The sequence below is a fragment of the Aulostomus chinensis genome, chromosome 6, assembly GCF_037954235.1.
Source record: "Aulostomus chinensis isolate RoL2024-O1b breed Wild chromosome 6, RoL_Achi_v1.0, whole genome shotgun sequence".
NCBI lineage: Eukaryota > Metazoa > Chordata > Actinopteri > Syngnathiformes > Aulostomidae > Aulostomus > Aulostomus chinensis.
In genome coordinates, this window is record NC_141325.1 from 3,805,001 (window position 1) to 3,824,301 (window position 19,301).

At 46.2% G+C, this 19,301-nt stretch overlaps 1 protein-coding gene across 1 annotated transcript in view; it reads right to left on the reverse strand.

Moving 5' to 3' along the window:
• slf1 (SMC5/6 complex localization factor 1) overlaps positions 1-19,301 on the reverse strand; it is a 31,930-nt gene that overhangs the window by 12,194 nt on the left and 435 nt on the right. The window contains exons 2-18 of the mRNA XM_086205915.1: positions 18,978-19,095; positions 18,464-18,605; positions 17,661-17,739; positions 17,028-17,253; positions 16,795-16,948; positions 16,533-16,655; positions 15,506-15,571; positions 14,808-14,954; positions 14,421-14,590; positions 14,199-14,333; positions 13,729-13,882; positions 13,426-13,594; positions 13,190-13,335; positions 12,524-12,633; positions 8,727-8,785; positions 3,781-3,873; positions 2,312-2,494 (exon numbers count right to left, since the gene is read on the reverse strand). Of these exons, the coding sequence (XP_086062041.1) occupies positions 2,312-2,494; positions 3,781-3,873; positions 8,727-8,785; positions 12,524-12,633; positions 13,190-13,335; positions 13,426-13,594; positions 13,729-13,882; positions 14,199-14,333; positions 14,421-14,590; positions 14,808-14,954; positions 15,506-15,571; positions 16,533-16,655; positions 16,795-16,948; positions 17,028-17,253; positions 17,661-17,739; positions 18,464-18,574 (2,125 nt within the window). The 5' untranslated portion in view covers positions 18,575-18,605; positions 18,978-19,095. The remainder of the gene's footprint in view (positions 1-2,311; positions 2,495-3,780; positions 3,874-8,726; positions 8,786-12,523; positions 12,634-13,189; positions 13,336-13,425; positions 13,595-13,728; positions 13,883-14,198; positions 14,334-14,420; positions 14,591-14,807; positions 14,955-15,505; positions 15,572-16,532; positions 16,656-16,794; positions 16,949-17,027; positions 17,254-17,660; positions 17,740-18,463; positions 18,606-18,977; positions 19,096-19,301) is intronic.

The window sequence follows — 19,301 nt, forward strand, 5'->3', positions numbered from 1 at the left end:
GTGGTCCCGGTGCTCAGGTGCTGCCGGTAACCACAGGTACCAGTTCTCATGTGTGTACATCATTTAAAAACATACTGGACTTAAATAGCTTTCACTGCGATATCACCAACAGGAGCAAAAGTAATAAAAAGTACCCACAACCCGTGACCCAAACCCTCAACACATATTTTTGATTTATTTGTTGTGCCTTCACTCCTAACAAGCTGTCCTGGTGGACCTGCACCGAACGCCGCGCTTCCACGTGACTCCTCCGTCACGTGTGAAGACGTCAGCTTCATCTTTTCACCCGGCGGCCGAGAGTTTCACCAGGAGGACGGAGCACGAGGGAGGATCGGGCCGCAGCAGGTACCCTGACCGACCAGAGGAGGCGCTACTGTAGCCAAACCCCTCACCAGGCTTCCCAACCGCAAAAACTACGTTATGAGAACCACACCCTGTCCTTTTTCCTTCTTCTGAAAGAACCCTCAGGAGGCACTGAGGACATGATGCAGCTGTTTTTGTGAATCCTGAACAATCCTGAAAACATCAAACTGCTCTAATTTCAACTCCATTGTGATACGATTCACAATATTTCAATGAACCGTCACTACACGCATTGGAATTGAGAAAAACCCACTGAAATGCCAATGATGGGATTTATTTTGTGGGGATCTCCTGGAGGACGGGATATCCTTTATCGCAGCCATTCACGTTTGGATCTAACTTCTGATCAGCCCTGATACTGGCCCTCGTGACTGGACTGGACAGTGGAAGCATCCGTTCATGAAACCTGACCATTCAGATCAAATTTCCATAAAAAAAAAAACAGAGAAGCAAATCTTGAGCAACAGTGGTGAGGTCTCAGTCGGGGGGGAACATGGATGAGTGACGCGTCCGGCGTTGCGTAACCCAGTCAGGCTGCGAGTGTGTTGAGTACATTTCAGGTGCAGGTGCAGTAAAGGGGTACATCTTAGACCAAGACTGCACTGGACTAGTATCAGTATCAGTAGGCACTCCAGGCTGTGGTGGCGGTATGAGCCCTGCCGCCAATTTGCGACTTAAATACCAGTTTCACAGGCTTAATAAAACTCTCTGTGGCTAAACGGAACCTGAAGTGGGAAAGTTTTAAACAGAAGCACGACTTCCCGCGTGATACCGGCCCGCCCATCAGCCGTCATCTGGCTCTCGCATGAGGCCATCTGACATAAAACTGGCCTTGTTGCTGAGGTGGAGAGCAGCGCTCAGCGTGCCAGTCAGCTCAGCATTTGTTGGCTGCATTAAAATGAAAGCTTGTTTTAGCTGCAGCAGCAGTGACACGCAGCCCACCAGGGTAGTAAATCACTGGCTAAATGGATCATTCTACAGATTAGCTCTCTTGGCAGCCCACCGGCCAGACAAGTTAAAGGTGTTTTATTTTAACATTACATGATTCCATCAATGTGTCGGAGACCGTTTGATTTAATGTGTCGCTTCATGGAAGATGGATTAGACGAGGACATATGGCAACGGTCGGCTACGTCCCATCCAATTAGAAAACACAAACATGTGATGTGCATTTAGAATATATACATATATATATATATAGAGAGAGAGAGAGAGATTTTTTAAATTTCCCATTTAACCTGCTGATGTGATGTTGTGGTGTTGGTGGAGCACACCAGCGAAAAGGTTTAAAAGAAAGCAAACCTTCAAACGCTGACACAAAGATTCATGGGTCAAGAGGGGTCAAAAAAAGCTTCCAACAATCATTTGAGACAATTAGAAAAAAGCTGACTTGAAACGTCCGTTGCCTGCTTGTACTCGCGTCCACCTGTTGAATCCATTCAACCAAAGACTCAACTAACGAGGTGTTGGTTCGTGTTGCAACACTGCAGCGAACTCCTGAGGGTTGATGTGAGCAGGTCGGGTGCCAGGCGCCACAGGTTAGCGCTCTGATGCTAACCCAACTGGCCTGATGCAGCAGGTGGTTTATTTCACGGAGCCGTTGGAGACGCCTGCTCGAGCCAACACTTAAAAAAAGGCAACGGTGTCACCCCGACTGATCAGATCAACGGATGGAGAAGCCAAAGGAAAGTCTTCAGGGGCGTCACCACACCAAAAACCACGCCCAAATCCCCTCAGGCAATGCTGATTGGTTGGAATCACAGGTGGTTCGGACAAGAACCCATCACAACACCGGCTACCTCACAAGCAACCTGCTCTCTAGGAACGAGCGCAGAATTCTCTTTCAAATGAGATTACAGATGTTGAGTAAAGAAAAATAAGCAGCACTTTATTACATCTTACGGAGTGTGGCGTGTCAAACCCTGGAGTATCGCCGAGGCTCACCCACCTGCGTGCTCCAGCAGCATTTTGGCGATATCCATGTGTCCGTTGAGCAGAGCGTCCTGCAGGGGAGTGACGCCACCCACCAAGCCGTTGAGGACGGGGGTGGGATGGTGGCCGAGCAAAGCCTCCACACACGCCGTGCTGCCGTGGTTGCACGCTTCATGCAGAGGCGTCCAGCCAACGTGGTCTAAATCACACACACACGCGCGCGCACACACACACACACACACACACACACACACACTGAAACTTACTAATCAGATTAAATATCCTGACCAGTTGTCATCATCTTTTACAGATTTGAAGTCAATGTGCAGAATATTCACAAACTATCAGACAATTTTTTTGACTTAAATTTTTCTTTTTTCCAAAAAGTTTAAAAGGTGAAAGTTTTGGAAAGACTTGAGCAGTTGAACTGGTTCACCCTCACCCTAACCCTAACCCTAACCCTAACCCTAATCCTAATCCTAACCCTAATCCTAACCCTAACCGAGACGCTGGAGGGCAGCTAGCAGAGGAGCGACCGTTGCTAATAGGTGGAACTTTGTGTACCAACAGAGAAAAACTGATAATCGCAGAGAAGCGATTCAAACTTTTACGTAAAGAAGCACAAGAAACTCCTTGGTTTGTATTAAAGTCACCAAAACATGGAGGAACTCTTTTACTTGACTTTAATTCCTCCGCCATGAGGCAAAGAACATGTTTGTTGCAATGAAGCCAAGCACTGAAATATATAAAAACGGGGACGTTCAGGTATTTGAGTGACGGAGACGTCACATTTCTCCCGATCGTCACACATTATCAAGCAAATATGAGCGATGAGCTGACGCATTCTGGTAGCTTAGCACATATTTTCATGTCTTACATCCTCAAGTCCAGGAGAGTGAGCGTTGCCCCATTAGGAGCGTGTCACAGGACCGGTGTTTTACCCAACAAGAGGATTGTCCTGCATCATTAACACAGGCCTCCTTCCCGCAGACAAGCGTACGATGACGGCGGTAATTTTACGTTCCGCACATCGATCACGATGTAGACATCAGCTCTTGCATAAGCCCTTTTTACAGAGAGGCAAGTTAATTTAGGTTGCTATTAAATGGTGATTATGAAATGGCAGAAACCTTTCAGAACAGCACAACATTTCCATAAAAGGAGTGCAAGTCATTATATTTGACCTAAAGGGACCAGAGAAAGTCGTTGTGAAATACCAAAAGGCGTCCAACCCACTTGGAAAAGTGACCAAAAATCTATAAATCTGAGCCTCCAAACTCATCCCGCTCTTTAAGACACACCCTTTTACATTTTATCTAAAGGTTAACCTCAATGATGACGCACACATACGATTATTTCTTCTCTCTCCCCCCCCCCCCCCCCCCTCCAATGTTAATCACTCCTCGGAAGTCCAGAGCAAACAGTGGGAGTGAAGTACGGTGACGGTGAGACTGAGGTTACACAGAAAGAGAGAGAAAGTCTTACCTTTAACATTGACGTCCGTGCCAGGAAGCGCCAGGATCTGAAGCACAGTTTCCACTTGGTTCCTCTTGCAAGCTCTGTGGAGGAGGGTCTCTCCTTCGACCAGGACACACACACACACACACACACACACACACACACACACACACACACACACACACACACACACACCCAAAAGAGAGAAGAAGCAGAAGAGAGATCCAAAATTAGGGTGTGCCCGATGTCCTGCCCATTGTCCCTCTCCATATGGCGAACACGCCAATAAAATACCACAGAAATGTTCCCAACCACACACACACACACACACACACACACACAAACACACACACACACACACACACACACACACACACACACACACACACAAAATCTGACCTACAAAAGTACGACCCACCAATGAGGATGCGAATTAAAGAGTAGGAGTGATGAGAAAAAGGGGGGAGATCTTTCAAGGGAACCCAAAAAAAAAAAAAAAAAAAAAAAAAAAGGATGAAAAAAAATTAAAGATGGGAGGCAAATTCGCTTCCCATCTTTTCCTCTTTTACAGAGATTTTCCACTCACACCCCGAGCACAACAAAGTTGATATCGGGGTGGTTGGCGAGTGGATGAGTGTAGTGGTGAGAGAGCAGTCTTGCTTCCTGTCCACTCGCCCATAAATTGTTACTTGAGAGGAAGTTATGGTAGACAGCCCACACACAAAGCCTCCAAAAGGATTCTTCACAGATCCAAGGTTCAAAAGCTCCACTGGGCATTGCCAGTGTCACCACGTGATATTTAATCAGCAAACGACCAGTGAACAGCCGTGGAAAAAAACCCTCAAGGATTCCATTTACATTTTTAAACACAATTTTCTCCCCCTCGTCGTTACCCCATCCCTCACTTTTTTTTTTCTTCTTTTCCCTGATACAATATGAAATCAGGAATATATTAGCAGGCGAGAGCCCCCTCTTTTCATGTATGGCTGAACTTCAGAGGGAAGTTAAAGGCCAAGCATGAGTGGCTCTGTGCTTGCCAGTATAATACAGGACTGCAAAGCCCATAATAAATGCTTTACTAGCACTCTCCAGGACGCCACGCCTGTACAGGGGCTCCACTCCAGCAGAGACAGAGCAGAGACTGGGGGCAAAAAGGCGTGGAGGTGGAGGAGGAGTGGGAGGGAGAAAAACGACATGCATTTTAAAGCATGTAGGGGAAATATTGGAAACGCTGGATCCTATTCATCCTGAAGAATTCCCTTCCTCCGGGAGGTGTTTTTTGAGGATGCAGAAAATACATTAAATGCAATCCAGTGTCAGTAATGAGGCTGGAGAGCAGAGGGAAAACTGTTGATCGACTCCTGAGAAACGCGATGCTGAACTCGACGGGGGCTTTTTAAAAAAAAAAAAAAAAAAAAAAAAAAGCAAACTTTTTTTTTTTCCCTTTCAGTGCTGACAAAAAGAAACAAATGCAATTATGTGTATTTCAATAAACAATGTGTGCCAAACACAACAAACCTCAGCAAACCAAAACCCTACAAGGTGACCATGCAAGGTGACACGTGACTCAGTCAGTGAATGATAAGAGTGAGGGATTGGTTTTCTCGGGTCGAACATTCAAACGTATAAAATTCACCCAACAAAGCTGAACACGGCACTTTTTGTTTCGTCCATTTAAACATCCAAGACACAAAAGTTTCCAATCGCAAGTTTCTTTTTCACAACGTTGAGTTGCGTAGGTGCTGTCGCGTTCAACATTTTGGGCTATAAAACCCAATGAAAGAGTCATAAAAAAAAAAAAAAAAAAAAAAAAAGATCTGGTGCTGAAAATCCATCCACCAGCCTGCTGAGAGGGATATAAACGTGTACAATTTGACTTTTTTGTACTTATACTGTAAAAATCATGTAAACATTAAAGCGTTAAAATTTGTAGCTGATCTGAACAAGCTAGAACTTCACATTTAGCATTCAACTCAATAGGCGGCAGCGTATGAGTCTAGCCTGACTGTGAGAATTAGCGAAACGCTAACTTCCTTAGCATCAGCTGAGAATGAAACTCTCAGTTTACCAGAGGATTTATACTACAGACTCACCTACGGTCACAAGCACTGGTCACCTAAATGAGGAACAAATTGGTATTACAAGAAAAAACGTACTAATATTACCACCCCCCCCCAGACATTAATCCTCCAACCACAACAGCGCGGCGTAACGTCATAAACCTGATATGCAAATGATCATGCGGTGTCAGTATCAACGATATATCCAATCCAAAAATTAAAAACACCCAAACAGACGGTGGAGCCCAGTCAAAAACTCTTGGGTCTAATGAATACGCTGTACTTTGTGGCACGTTAGTGTTCTACATGGATTTCTCTGCTATTACCGGCCTCTAAAACGCTGTGATTAAACACTCATTCCACTACACCCCATGTGTACACATCCTCGCAAATGCCAGGGCCAATCCACGCACTGTTAAATCACTTTAATGGCTCCAATTTGGACACAACGCCTCTATTATAGGGGTAATTGCATGCTCAGCATTTACAAGCACGGAAAGGATAAATCCGCCTGTCCTTTTCTATAAATTCCCTGTTTCACACTTTAATAGAAAAGTTAAATGTATGTGTTGCTCTTTATATTCCTTGGTCTGCTTGCTGCACTCCTGTAAAGTGTCGCCTGGCCCGCCAATCCTTGGACCAAATAGCTGCGGGAAGCCTGGAACAATGCTATTTGTCAGGAATGTGTTAGAAAGGTATTCCGTGCCAGTTATTCACATATATTTAAAACTATTTAAAGACGACTGCTCCCGTCGGTGCCAAGAGTAATGACAACATCTTCGGTCCCCAAAAGAAATAGAGCAGCTTTCACCGTGCTGGCATCCGACGCACTGGCCCTAATGTAACAGATCATCATCTCAAAATCACACGAGGGAACGTTTGAATGTGTGAAAACAAACCCTCCGTCTGAATTCTGCTTGAATTGTATTTCACTCTTTGTGTGCTTCTGCAGAAAAAGAAGCTCTTCAACTGCATGAATGCAAGGAAATGTAAATATCAGCTAAAATTAACACAGCAGACTTGAATGTATTGTTTATACCAGTTAAGAATGGAGCTAACCAGCTAGCTAGCTGGTATAATGGCTTAATCTACAGACAAATTTTAACGCAACTGGTTAAATACTGTATATTGAGAAGTCAGATGAACTGACTCAACCAACCCCCTGCATGTATCAAAGTTTTGGGGTCACAGTTTCCAGTTCAGTTTGAGTAGTTTTTGTTGTCAGTTTGTCCTGTTTTTGTTTGTTTTTTACACTCTAAAACTACCACACATCAGAATAAGATGAATAAACTAATAATCCAACGATTCAAAGTCAGTTGTCGTCACGTAGTCTGGTGACGGGCAGCAGAAACGCTGTCCGACATTTCTTTGAGGGCAGTGCTCATGAGCCATTTGTGCGCGTGTGTGTGTGTGTGTGTGTGTGTGTGTGTGTGCGTGCAGCGAAAACGTAATCTAATACAACTTTTTTTTTCCCCCTGTAGAGAGAAAAGTCACACGCAAACGGAACCTGGGGCTGCGCATTTCGATTCAGTTTGACGTCTCTAGTTGAGAGCGAATGCACAGGCTCAGCTGCAGCAGGTGGCATCGAGTCGGAGGAAACTTTTAACAGCACTCGATGAATACAAACACACACACGCCTCAGATCCTACCAAGCAAAAGGAGTGAAAATACTGGTGTGGTACACAACGGGTGTGTACAGCAGGTATAACTAGTATGAAGTACGATACACAAAGGGGTGGTAATGACGGGTTTCAGACGTGTGTCAAAGGTGAGGCCTGATTCAACACTCCAACTGTTCACACGGGCCCTAAATTTGTCCAACAGAACGGAGCTAACTAACGCACACTCGGGCTGATTTACCCTGAAATCTCTGCTCAGCTTCCACAAGCAAACATGGAAGTGAAACAGAAGTTCATCCCAAATCCCTCAACCCCTCTGTGCTACTTTGACAAAGGCACTGAGGTTCCAGGAGGCGAGACGGATGTGCCAAAGCAAAGTGCAGCACATAAGAAAGGAAGTTTACATATGTGGGTGAAAAAAAAAAGAACCTGTAAGAGGAAGAAAGCGAGAGGGGAGGGAAGGAGGGAGAAAATGGGATAAGATAGGATGGGATGAGAGGGCGAGAGGGGAGGATGCTGTGCCGGTGGTTCATCAAAAATTAATGTCGACCGCATCGGTATAGAGATCACGTAGTGGAAAAACAACACATGCCAACAGCCTAGAGTCTCCTGCCTCAGCCCTCCCTCTCCCACTCCTCTCCTTCACCCTCCACCCCTCCTTCGTACCGGCGCAGGGCCTTTCTGATCAGGTGGAGGGGGGAGATATGTGCTCTGACATCTTGGAAAGTTCACACAGAGTGCCATGCCTCTAATTGCAGGAAGTTCCACCAGTGCAGCCGCTGTGTATCTGCAACGCCGCCATAATTGCTGCATTTAATATGGCTAAAACACAGATCTGAGGACTGACTGTGCCTACTAATGCTCTCGCTTTGGGTGAGAAACGATGCCATTAATTTATTTATTCATCTATGACTTTCTTTAAAAAAAAAAAAAAAAAAAAAGGTGAAGGAGACAAGAGGAAAAGCAAACTAAAGAGCAGTGCTGAATTTCAAATAGCGGAAGAGGAGGCGTGATGCAGGGGTGGGTTTCAAAACTACACGCTGGACATAAACGACAGGCGCCTACTTATGCAGCCTGGTTCGAGCTGACTAGATGGAAGCGAGGTCCGATGCAGATCTCCATACATTATGTGCTCTTCATTAAACTGAAAGTGATGACAGTGCTATCATGTCCCTCTTTACTGATGACCTAGTGCAGTGCATCAGTCCATTAAAAGTCCACTCTTTGCAAATGTGCAGCTATATTGTCAGGCAGTGTGTGCATATGAGTGTGTGTGTGTGTGTGTGTGTCATACCTGCTGCATTAACTCGACTCAGACCTCTGGGGACGGATCCTTTCTCTGAGCTCTGAGTCCTGTACAGGAACAAAGGACACAGTCGAGAGGTTCATGAGGAAGTAGACACGTATATGTGGAGTCTAATAGAGAAGATTACTCATGATTTACGTAAACAAGTCTAGCGCCGATCACTGCGGTGCGCCAGTGTGGCCATCGACTGCTGCACCGACATGGTGCGGCCCTCAACGTACTGTGAAAAGTGCCATTAACAAATGAATCCCTCGTGGCTCTGTATCATCTTATATGAAATCTGACAATATCTGTCAAACCCCTACTGCATTGGCCACACACACACACACACACACACACACACACACACACACACACACACACACACACACACACACACACACACACACACACACACACACACACAATCCTCCCATTTCAGTCTCCAAAGCACTTTTCCTCCCACTTAACGCCTCAAACGCAGAAACTGAGAATTCGATGTGAGCAAGCACATTAGGAGGAATAACTAGTAAAAGAAAGTGAAGCCTCTTCAAAGTAGTGGCATGCTAATAGCTGTGGGCTGTCACTAGTCCTGCGAGTGGGTATATGAGATCTGCCTGCATGAAGCCTGACAGGTGTCTTGGTGTGTGTGTGTGTGTGTGTGTGTGCGTGCACGTGCGCGCGTGTTGCATTGAAGCAGAGTGCCATCAGTATTACAGGGAAGAGGCTTGTTCGCTGGTAATTGGCTTGTTCAGAAGCCAGGAAGGAGCTCCCAGCAGTGAGGAGGAAACACACGTCCTGTCACGTTGCTTGTTATTAGCGGGGACAAGGCGGAGAAGAGATGAGATGAGCTCTGTGTGTCTATGTACGTTAGCGAGAGAGAGAGAGGGGGAGAGAGAGGGAGGGAGAGGGAGTCCATGAGAGGGCTGAGGGCGCACCAATTCTCATCTCACATCACTTCACCCGAGTGGAGCCTGCCTGTCGGTGCAGACTGGCAGCAGCGGAGGTTGACGGGACGGTCGCGCTCTCCCTCACGGCCTGCTTTAGGAGGCCAGCACGCCGTCAGTGGCCCAGCTATCAGTTCTGAGCCTGGGGCTCTTGTGAGCAATAGTGATGTAATCGGTGGTGGAAGAAGTACGCAGCTCCCTCACTCAAGTAGTTTTACTTTGCTGAAGATCCACCTCTTCATATTGGCCTACGAGTTGTGAGTGATGGTGTCGTTGATCTCAACGTCACCTTGATGCCACACTCTTGTCGTCCGTATTTTATCTTTTTGCAACGTATTTTATCACTCACCTTTCTGGCTTTATCTACCATTTTAACCTTTTTTTCTTCCTTAAGCACTTTTTGGATTTCATTTCTATGAAAGATGTTATAAGAAACCAACCAGTAATTATTATTATTATGATTATTATCATTATGTAAAGGTAGAAATACCCCGATAAAGTAGTACTTTGGTAAGTTAAAAGTCTCCATTCATGATTCTACTTCAGTAAAAGTGTAGAATTATCAATGTTCTTTCATATCAAAAGTACAAGTACATGTTCTGCAGGATATTTGTGTATTTCAACAGCTTGGTCTGATCTCTGTAGGTTAGTTGTGCTGCTCAGAGTCGAAGAACATCGTCTTCATCAAGTCTTACCATGTTTTCTGTGCTACCGATTCATCGTTCTCTCCAAAGTACCCAACTGGTGTTGGATAGATGTCGTGAGGTAAAAAGTACAAAGTCCCCTGAACTATAAATACTCAAGTGAAGTACAAATAACTCGAAACTGTACTCAGTACCTGAGTAAAAAATACTTTCCACCGCTGGATGTAACAGGAAGTTCATGTCCGCAGCAGTTATGTCAGCACCATTCATCGTCACATTTTTTGGATTTAATTTCCAGCAATAAAAGCTAAAAATTCAACTCAAGGTTTTTTTTTTTTTTCCCTTTTAAATCCATTTAAGTGGCAACATCAAGGTCTGCTTCAAAGAGATGAAGCAAAGTAATGGCATCGTCAAACGCTTTGATTAGATAACAGCTCTCCATTGAGAGTGATTAAGCCAGCAGGAGGATACCTACGTTTAATTACAGCTTCCCTTCTGCTAACAGCAGTCGCTGCCAAGCAGCCAGCCGGCTAGTCAACAGCCATCTAAACAGTCAGTCAATCAGCCAGCCTGTCAGCTAAGATGGCTGTAGTACTGCCAGGCTGTCTGGAGCATATTCACCATCGCGTGCGCGCACACACACACACACACACACACACACACACACACACACACACACACACACACACACACACACACACCAGCCTTCAGTACAACAGAGAGAGCTCTCCTCCCGACTCCAGCACAAAGTATTTTAGTTTGACTGACAGTTTGAAAAGGCCAAAATCACATTTATGCTATTTATACTTGACTTTTTTCTTTCTTTCCTGTTTTAGAACAATAAACGCACTTGATTTCTTACGTAAACTATTCTTTAAATTGTTCTGAGTCACAGCAGCCCTAACTGGGTTGAACCATCAAAGGGAAGAGTGAAGAAAAAGCTTGGAGATTGAGGAGTGTGTCAGGTTTATTCAACAAAAGATGTGTTAATTGATTAAGAGAGTCAACGTCACTAAAAAAAATGTGCATTATATGAATTCAACCATGAAAAGAAGAAACAAGATTTTCCTTTTGGTTTCTGTTCTCAATTTATCACAGACTTTGTCATTTTAATTTCATTCTTTCTTTTGGGGTCAAATGATTCCGCATGGCCGCCGGCGTTTCTTTATCTCATGCACACACATTGCGTTCAGTTCTTCTCTCGTCTAAATAAACTAGCAGCTTGAAACTGGGGAAAGTAGAAAGTAGAAAGCAAGAAGCCCGAGATGAGGGGGAGAGCAGGATCTGGTCAGTGCATGAACTAGTAGCCTTTCCATGAACCTGCTCCCCGGTGACTCCTGCCCTTCTCCAGGCCAACTACCTGCTGGTGGAGCAGCAGATGTCTGATACGGGGTGTGAGAGTGTGTGTGTGTGTGTGTGTGTGTGTGTGTGAGAGAGATCGCATTCAAGAAGGCCAAGAAGGATTTAGTATGCGAGGGCAGATTAAGAGAGGTGGAGGAAGGAGGGGGAGCTGGTGGTCGTACGGGAAGACACAAAGGCCTGATGGGATATCGTGATAGTCTGTCAATCTGCTGGCTTCTTGTTCAAATTGGACTCAACAGTGGACTAACCTCTCTCTGCACCCCCTCCTGTCAGCCGCTCCACACAGATAAGATCAGACCTGGGCATGACCCATCACATGTCAACGCCTCATGCTCCGCCTGACCTCCATTTGCCTCTCTCCAGTTTTCCCTCTGTCCCTCCACGCATCTCTGCCCCCCCCCCCCCCCCCACACACACACACTCTCACACACTCAAATCTTCTCTCCAGGTGTTCTTTTGTTCCTTTGTGCTCATATTTCTCTCTGGGCTGTTCATTTTCACTTGTTTTGCCTTTCATTCAAGGAAACGAGAGAGGACGCTTGTTCTCTGTTATTTCAGACATGCACGGCAGCGTATTACAGCTGGTGACTCTGTTAAAGAATTGAGGACCAGCACTGAGAACTACAGCAGTTGGCCTAAGAATCATAAATCATATTAAATCAAAAGACAAAATAAAATCAACTCTTTTCAAGCAAACAGCCCTGAAATGAGGGAAAACCTGCAGAGTCAGAGTGTCTGTCCAGCTCTGCGCAGCCCCCACCTTTGCGCAAATGACCTCACAGGTTCCGCTTCAAGTTCTTCTGAGAATGTACCTGAGTGCAGTGCTATAGTTAGACAGCTGTGTGTAACTGACCCGCAGCTGGTGCCCGGCCTGGTGCAGCTGTGGGAGGTCTGAGGAGTCCCGCGGCGAGGACTGCTGGGACTCTGAGCTAAACTTCCCAGAGCAGGCAGATATGACAGCACCTGTCAAGAATCACACACACACACACACACACACACACACACACACACACACACACACACACACACACACACACACACACACACACACACACACACACACACACACACACACCAATGCTTAGAAAGTGCCTTTACAGTGCAAATGTGTGTGTGTCTTTAGGGGACTTAAGAGACTCAAAGACACCATCCACGAGAGAGACAGCCAGATGTTCTACTGAAACATAATAGGCAGACACGTCAGCCATCTTTGTCAGTGTGGCAGAGAAAAGTCACGTAACCTCTAACCAAGTGAACTCCGCCTCTTTAACCCGGTATGAAAGCAGAGTCGGTACTGAATCTCTCAAACATACTTTCTAATCCCCTGAAAAACATTTTTCAAGTGCAGAAAATGCAGTTACATGTTGACCCAAGAGTGAATATCTGTTATGGCACAATGGCTAAGAGGAGTGTTGGAAGTGATGCCACGGTTTCCTGTGGCTGCTAATCAAATGAAAACAAACACACGCACAAGCACACACACAAACACATGCACACACACACACACACACACACACACCACTTTCTCCAGGGACAGAGGTTCGTCTCCCACTGTAAACCCACTCCTGCAGCAGAGATTCCTGAATATGGCATCTGCCATTGCCAACTTGAGTCTGGTTGAGGAAATTCGGACAACCAGCTTGGCCAGAACCGCTGACGACACATCTAGAACACAAGGCAGCGAAAATACATCAGAGATCCTAAGTGCTGTGATGATCTTGTTGTTGTTGTTTTGTTTGTTTTTTCAGTCCGTACCCTGGCTGACCACGGCGAAGTGCTCTGCAAGGTCCTTCAAGCCCTTTTCTACCAGGTTCTGGTTCAGCTTGAAGTGCTGCTGACACCAGAACTCCACCAACACACTCAGGAGGTCCAGCAGGGTGTCGCTCACGTGCAGCTTCTCCTTCTCATCTGTCTCGGCTTGATCCTGCAGCAAAGATCTCACCATTAAGCTCTAATAATGAGGTGACCCTCCATAATAAAACACATCCAGATAAACACGGTGTCCACTGTGTGACTGTTGCTATGGCAACCACTAAGCGTATTTACCACCGTCTTTACCTCAGCGGCAGCCTGCACCATGAGCTGCACGAGCTGTTTCACGGCACTAGACAGCAACGTGGAACGCTCCCACACAGTCCAGAAGGTTCCGTACAGCAGAGAGCCCGAGGCTGTTGCCTGAGGAACTCCGGTTCCCCGAAGCAGAGGAGAATCCCTGAGGGAGCGGCGAAAGGTGGATGATGAGGCGGTGGTGTCATCGGTCTGACTGATATTCATATTGGCCCGGTTTCTTCATCTTTGCTCATTGTATTTGATGAAGAAACAATGCAGCAAAACATCAGCCTATCAGCAAAGAATCCAGGATCATAAACAACTAAGAAGCAAGTTTGTGATTTTGATCCATTTGAGCAACATTTGACCAGATGCTGAGCAGCGCTGCAGTCAAAACGCAACGAACTGTCGATGGCGAGCGTCCATGCAGCGCAGAATTAAAACAAATCACACGCGCCAGTGCTATTAGAAGATGTTACCCAGTGGTGACAGAGTGGAGCTCCCCCTGGAAGAGCTTGAGGAAAAATGCCAGGAGGTCATGGTGGAAATGTAAGAGTGTTGGCAGGGCCGGTCCAGGGAGCTGGTGACATGTGACCTCACTGGACAGGCAGTAACTAAGGCAACACAAATACACACAAGAGAAACAACTCATATCATTTTTCTCCCAGTGCTTGTTGAGTATTTGCAGGACAAATCTTTACCTGATGGCTGTCTCTAGAAAAGGCCACGCACCCGTCTTACACCGAGGACACTGCAGCACCTGGGTGAAATATTTTTTCACCGTGCTGGGAGCCATCCAGGGGGGGTTGGTAATGAGCAGGCTATACATGACCTGCTGGAAGTTTCTCAAGAACACAGCTGTGGCGTTACCCTGCGATACAACGAGGAGAAAAAAAAACACTGATTTGTGTGAATATTCAGACGTGTGGCCCTCCTGGTCCAGTGACACCGATCCCCTTAAAATGAAAGAAAGGACGCTGTTGAGATTCTTTTTATGTTATGCAAGAGAATATATGTCCCTGCACCCCCTGAGGCTCAAGCCGCAGCAGCAGGCAGATGTTCAAGCAGTCTGGAATTTCTGGTCCTACCTGCTGAGCGTACTCCAGGAGCGAGACCAGGTATGGTGCTGGTGGTAGAAGGCCTGGGGACACAGCACTTCTGATCGAGTCCAAGGCTTCAATGAAGAGGCCGCACTCGATCATACTACCCACGTTGCTGAAGTCCCTTTCTGTTGCCTGCAGGAATAGAAGATGAAATGTGAGCGGTGAAAAGCATGGCAGTCAAAGAAAAGGACAGCAGAGAGACGAGGGCAGGAGGGTAATGAAAACTGGAACTGAATGGGCATCAAAAGTGCTGAGGGGGGTGAGGGGGGTGAGGGGATGGGGTGATTCCTAACTGTCACTTATTGGCAAATAGCATATGGACTCAGAGAGAACAAAATGGAACTACATGAGCACTTATAATAGCCGTGTGATGGAGATCCACTCGGGTAAGTTATGGACAGGACAGTGGAGAGTCATGTTAATAGGCATGCCAATCAAAAGTCTCCGATCAGCTGACAGAGGTGGTTAAATGGCTGACCTGCCTATGATGCGCCCTTGCTTTGGATGTCACTTTCCATTGAAAGGTATGACACAAAAGGAAATTGAATGACCCGGTTCTCTTGATGAAACACATGGTTATTTTAGAGCTTTAAAGCAGTGATCAAGGATGGAGAGGCAGCGGGGGTGGGGTGTGTGTGTGTGTGTGTGTGTGTGTGTGTGTGTGTGTGTGTGTGCATGTCTACCTGTGACTGTGGACGGTGGGGGTCATGGTAACCAAGAAATTCAAGGAAGGACAGCCTTGGTCGGGCCTAAAGAGAAAGATTACAAATGTAAAGTCAATTTTATTCAACGCATCAAATCAGAACCGTACAAACAGAGCAGGTCTAGAACCGCACACTTTAAGTTCATTTCAAGACACTCTAAAGCCTGATTTATGCTTCTGCGTCATGGCGACGCCGTACCTACGCCGTACCTACGCCGTACCTACGCCGTACCTACGCCGTCAACGCAGACCCCTACGCCGTAGCCCGACGTGCACCTCCAAAAAATCCTGACTACGCGTCGCGTCGACGCATAGTGACGTGAACGTCAACGGACTGTGATTGGTCCGCTCACACGACGTTTCCGGTTCAGCACAACAACACCGCTATTTTTTAAGTTTCTGTGGTGACAGCAACACGCAAAAATAAAAATGGACCAAGCCGAAGAAAGAGTTATCGAGGAGGTTCGCGAGTATGACCACCTTTACAACTTCCATTGTTGTCTCTGTCTCTGACCCATGTGCTATGACCGGAAGAAAACTAAGGAATTCGACGAGTCCCCCAAAACCATACGAAGATAAAGCCACACCCCTCTAGTGGCTTGGCGGTGGATTACAGAGCAACGCGTTCCCTCGACATAGAACTATAAATGCACAATGACGACGTAGGGGCTACGGCATAGGTATGGCGTCGCCAAGACGCAGAAGCATAAATCAGGCTTAACAATTCCCGTGGGCAAGCACGGGGGGAAGAGGAGACGGAAAACCGCCTCTGAACAGGCTCTACCTGGGCGGCCATCTGCCTCGACCCGTTGGGGTGAAAGGAGAGAGAGAGATGTAAAGAGGGGCAGAGGCGGACGTCAGGTTTCCAAACGCAGCTTCATATCTTGAGGTATGACTCCACCCACAAACATCGGGTGAAATGAAGAACTGGGGAGGTGTGGGGCATTATGACCCCCCTCTCAACGTCAGTCGATGGCAATTTCAAATCATTGCTTTTCTGCGTTCACCTGCTGTTTGATGACATAATCCCTTAGCTCCGCCTCCAGCTCAGAGAAGTCAGCGTTGGCACAACTGGCCTCCTTTGGTTCGTCCTCCTCCTGGATGTTGAAATTCATATCGACGCAGTTGCTCTGCCAGAGAAAAGAATGCAGATTATCCAACATTGTGGCGAGAGAATATGACGAGGAATCGGGATTATTTATCCAAACTGGACCACAGAAGCAGGTCCATACGCAGTAAAATCATCCTCTCTGACTTCATCTGACTCACCCCAAAGAGGTACTGGACAATGTGGCTCACAGGGTAGCAAGGAGCATTGTGGGATTTTGCATCCTGTGTGATGGGTTTGGCCATGACGTGCGTGATGGAGGCATGTGAGGGGGGAGGGCAGAGGTACACCACGGCCCCGCCGGCCTTTAGGAGCCTGTGAGAAATCATGGAGTTTACTCAGTATCGAATCTTTCTTTTACCCAGAGTGATCGTGGGATTGTGCCGGTCCTCACCGTTTGAACATGTCCCTGCGGGTGGGCTCCTTGACCACGAGAAGAACCCTCCAGTCCTGGAAGGCACCTTTTATCCCCCCGCTGGCCACCTTCTCCCTCCACTGCCTGACGGGGTAGAGGGCTGACGATGCAGCGGTGGAAATGGCCACCTCGTAGGGTCCCTCTGGGAGCCAGGATCCGTTCTTAACGCTGTCCAGAACATAGTTCGGAGTCACAACCCACTTTCCTGGTGAGAGAGAAGCAAGAGGGATGAACACGATCAATCAAAAACCAAACACGGGGGGACGGGGGGACGACAGTCTTTCGACTTTTGAGCTGAATTAACTGAATATTTTGCCACGTGGGATTGTGGAAATGATGACGGTCACTCAATATTGCAACTACTTTCTTGATTCATCTCCAATCTTTTGCTTTTTAAAAGAAAATGAAACACGGGGCCAAGAACAGCAGCGCATTCCATTCCTCAAGGTTTGAAAACCGTTACACGTGTGGTATTTGTAGAGATAAATAATTGGAGGCCATCAGTTATTGAAATACTATCAATCAACTGACCAATCCACTGATTCTCACAGCTCTGAATCAAACGTGACTCATTGACTGTTGAACATTCCGTATCATCGTCACGTGACTCACCTGCAGCACAGGAAGCCAGAAACTTCTCGCTGGATAAAACCTGAGGGATGATGAGATGGGTGGTGGCGTGCTGGTAGACCTGGAAGACAATTACAGCGCCAGTGTGTGAGAACATGCAGCCACCAGTGTTCCCTCGTTACACACCAATAGTGCTCCAACAGGAGAGGCCGAGGTGTTAAGATGAAACTACGATCAAATCATGTTTTTCCTACATTGAATTAACATTTACTTAGTTAGACAGTATAAGGGAAAGCTCTTTTGGTCAGACTTGTTTTTTGCATTTGTCCCTATCATATAAACATGAAATGACCTGATTATCGACGTGATATTACTACTATTACCTCAAATAACAGCGTGTAATTATCACAACGCGGTTCCGTAATGTTTAATACTTCACAGTTAGAAAAGACGTACAGTGATTTTTGTGTATCACATTGCCATTGTGATCGCACTGTAATAACCAAATGACATCTTTCACGATTGGCTGGTGGTGAAGTGAAAATGTGAATTTCTCAAGTCAAACACGCGAACAATCTTTTGTCCATTTATATAATGTGATTTCATTCAGTGCTCATGTAGAATAATACTTTTAAAAAAATAATTTTATGTGATTTAAGACACTAATAGTACAACGGCAGACATACAGCTCCAGTTTAAAGAGCGAATGTCACTCCCAAACAGCATTTTAACACTGTCTCAAGAGGAAAATACATTTATAATATTCTATGGCTTGTGCACCAGCTGCCAGCCCCCCCCCCCCCCCCCCCCCAAACCCCCAAGGCATTTTTGAAAGATCTACTCACTGAGCCGCCAATATATTTCCCACCCAGCCGCTGGATTGCCTGGACCAACTCTCTCTTCTTGTTCCGAAACTTGATCCCAGAGATTTGGAACACAGGAGTGCAGCTCTCCATCCCGAGGAGGAAAACCAAAGGAGGTTCAAGGCTATAGAGGGAAGCAAGACGCAGCGTCATTCCATTCACTGGAATAAATAATGTTGCAATTCTTGTTTGACGACCTGTCATTGAGCTCTCACTACAACTTGGTAATAATGGAACGAACAAATGAACACTCGCCACTGCACAACAACGAGACATTACGCAGGGAGATTTAAATTGACTAAGAGGACATGATTGTATAGTCTAACAATGGTGAATTATTAATAGCACAAACACTCTGTCTGAGTACACTGGAATTCTGCCTCAAACATTTGAAATAACAAACTTAGTACGATTAAAGTTCTTGGAAAAACGTTCGCAAAAAACAGCATTGTTCAATCATGAACAATCATTTATAGATGCTTGATCACTCAGGTACCTCTTTCATGCCGCCTGATGAGACTGTGCCCCTCCAGATACGAGCTGGCGCGCCAAAAACCTGGGACAGAGTACCTGGTCCAATAAGGTGACCAGCGGTCCCGACGCGCTTCCGGCTGCTTCCCCCCCCCCCAAAAAAAAAAATAAAGAGAAAATGTGATCAACTTGTTGGACAGATAAACGCAGCGTTTCTACTCAAAACGGATAAGAAACAGCAGTATAAATTACATTCCAGCCCGACACGAATACACCGCTTCTATCAACCATGTGTTGACTACTACGTGGAACAAACCATCCGGTTGGGAAGGGGTGTTCTCTCACGCAG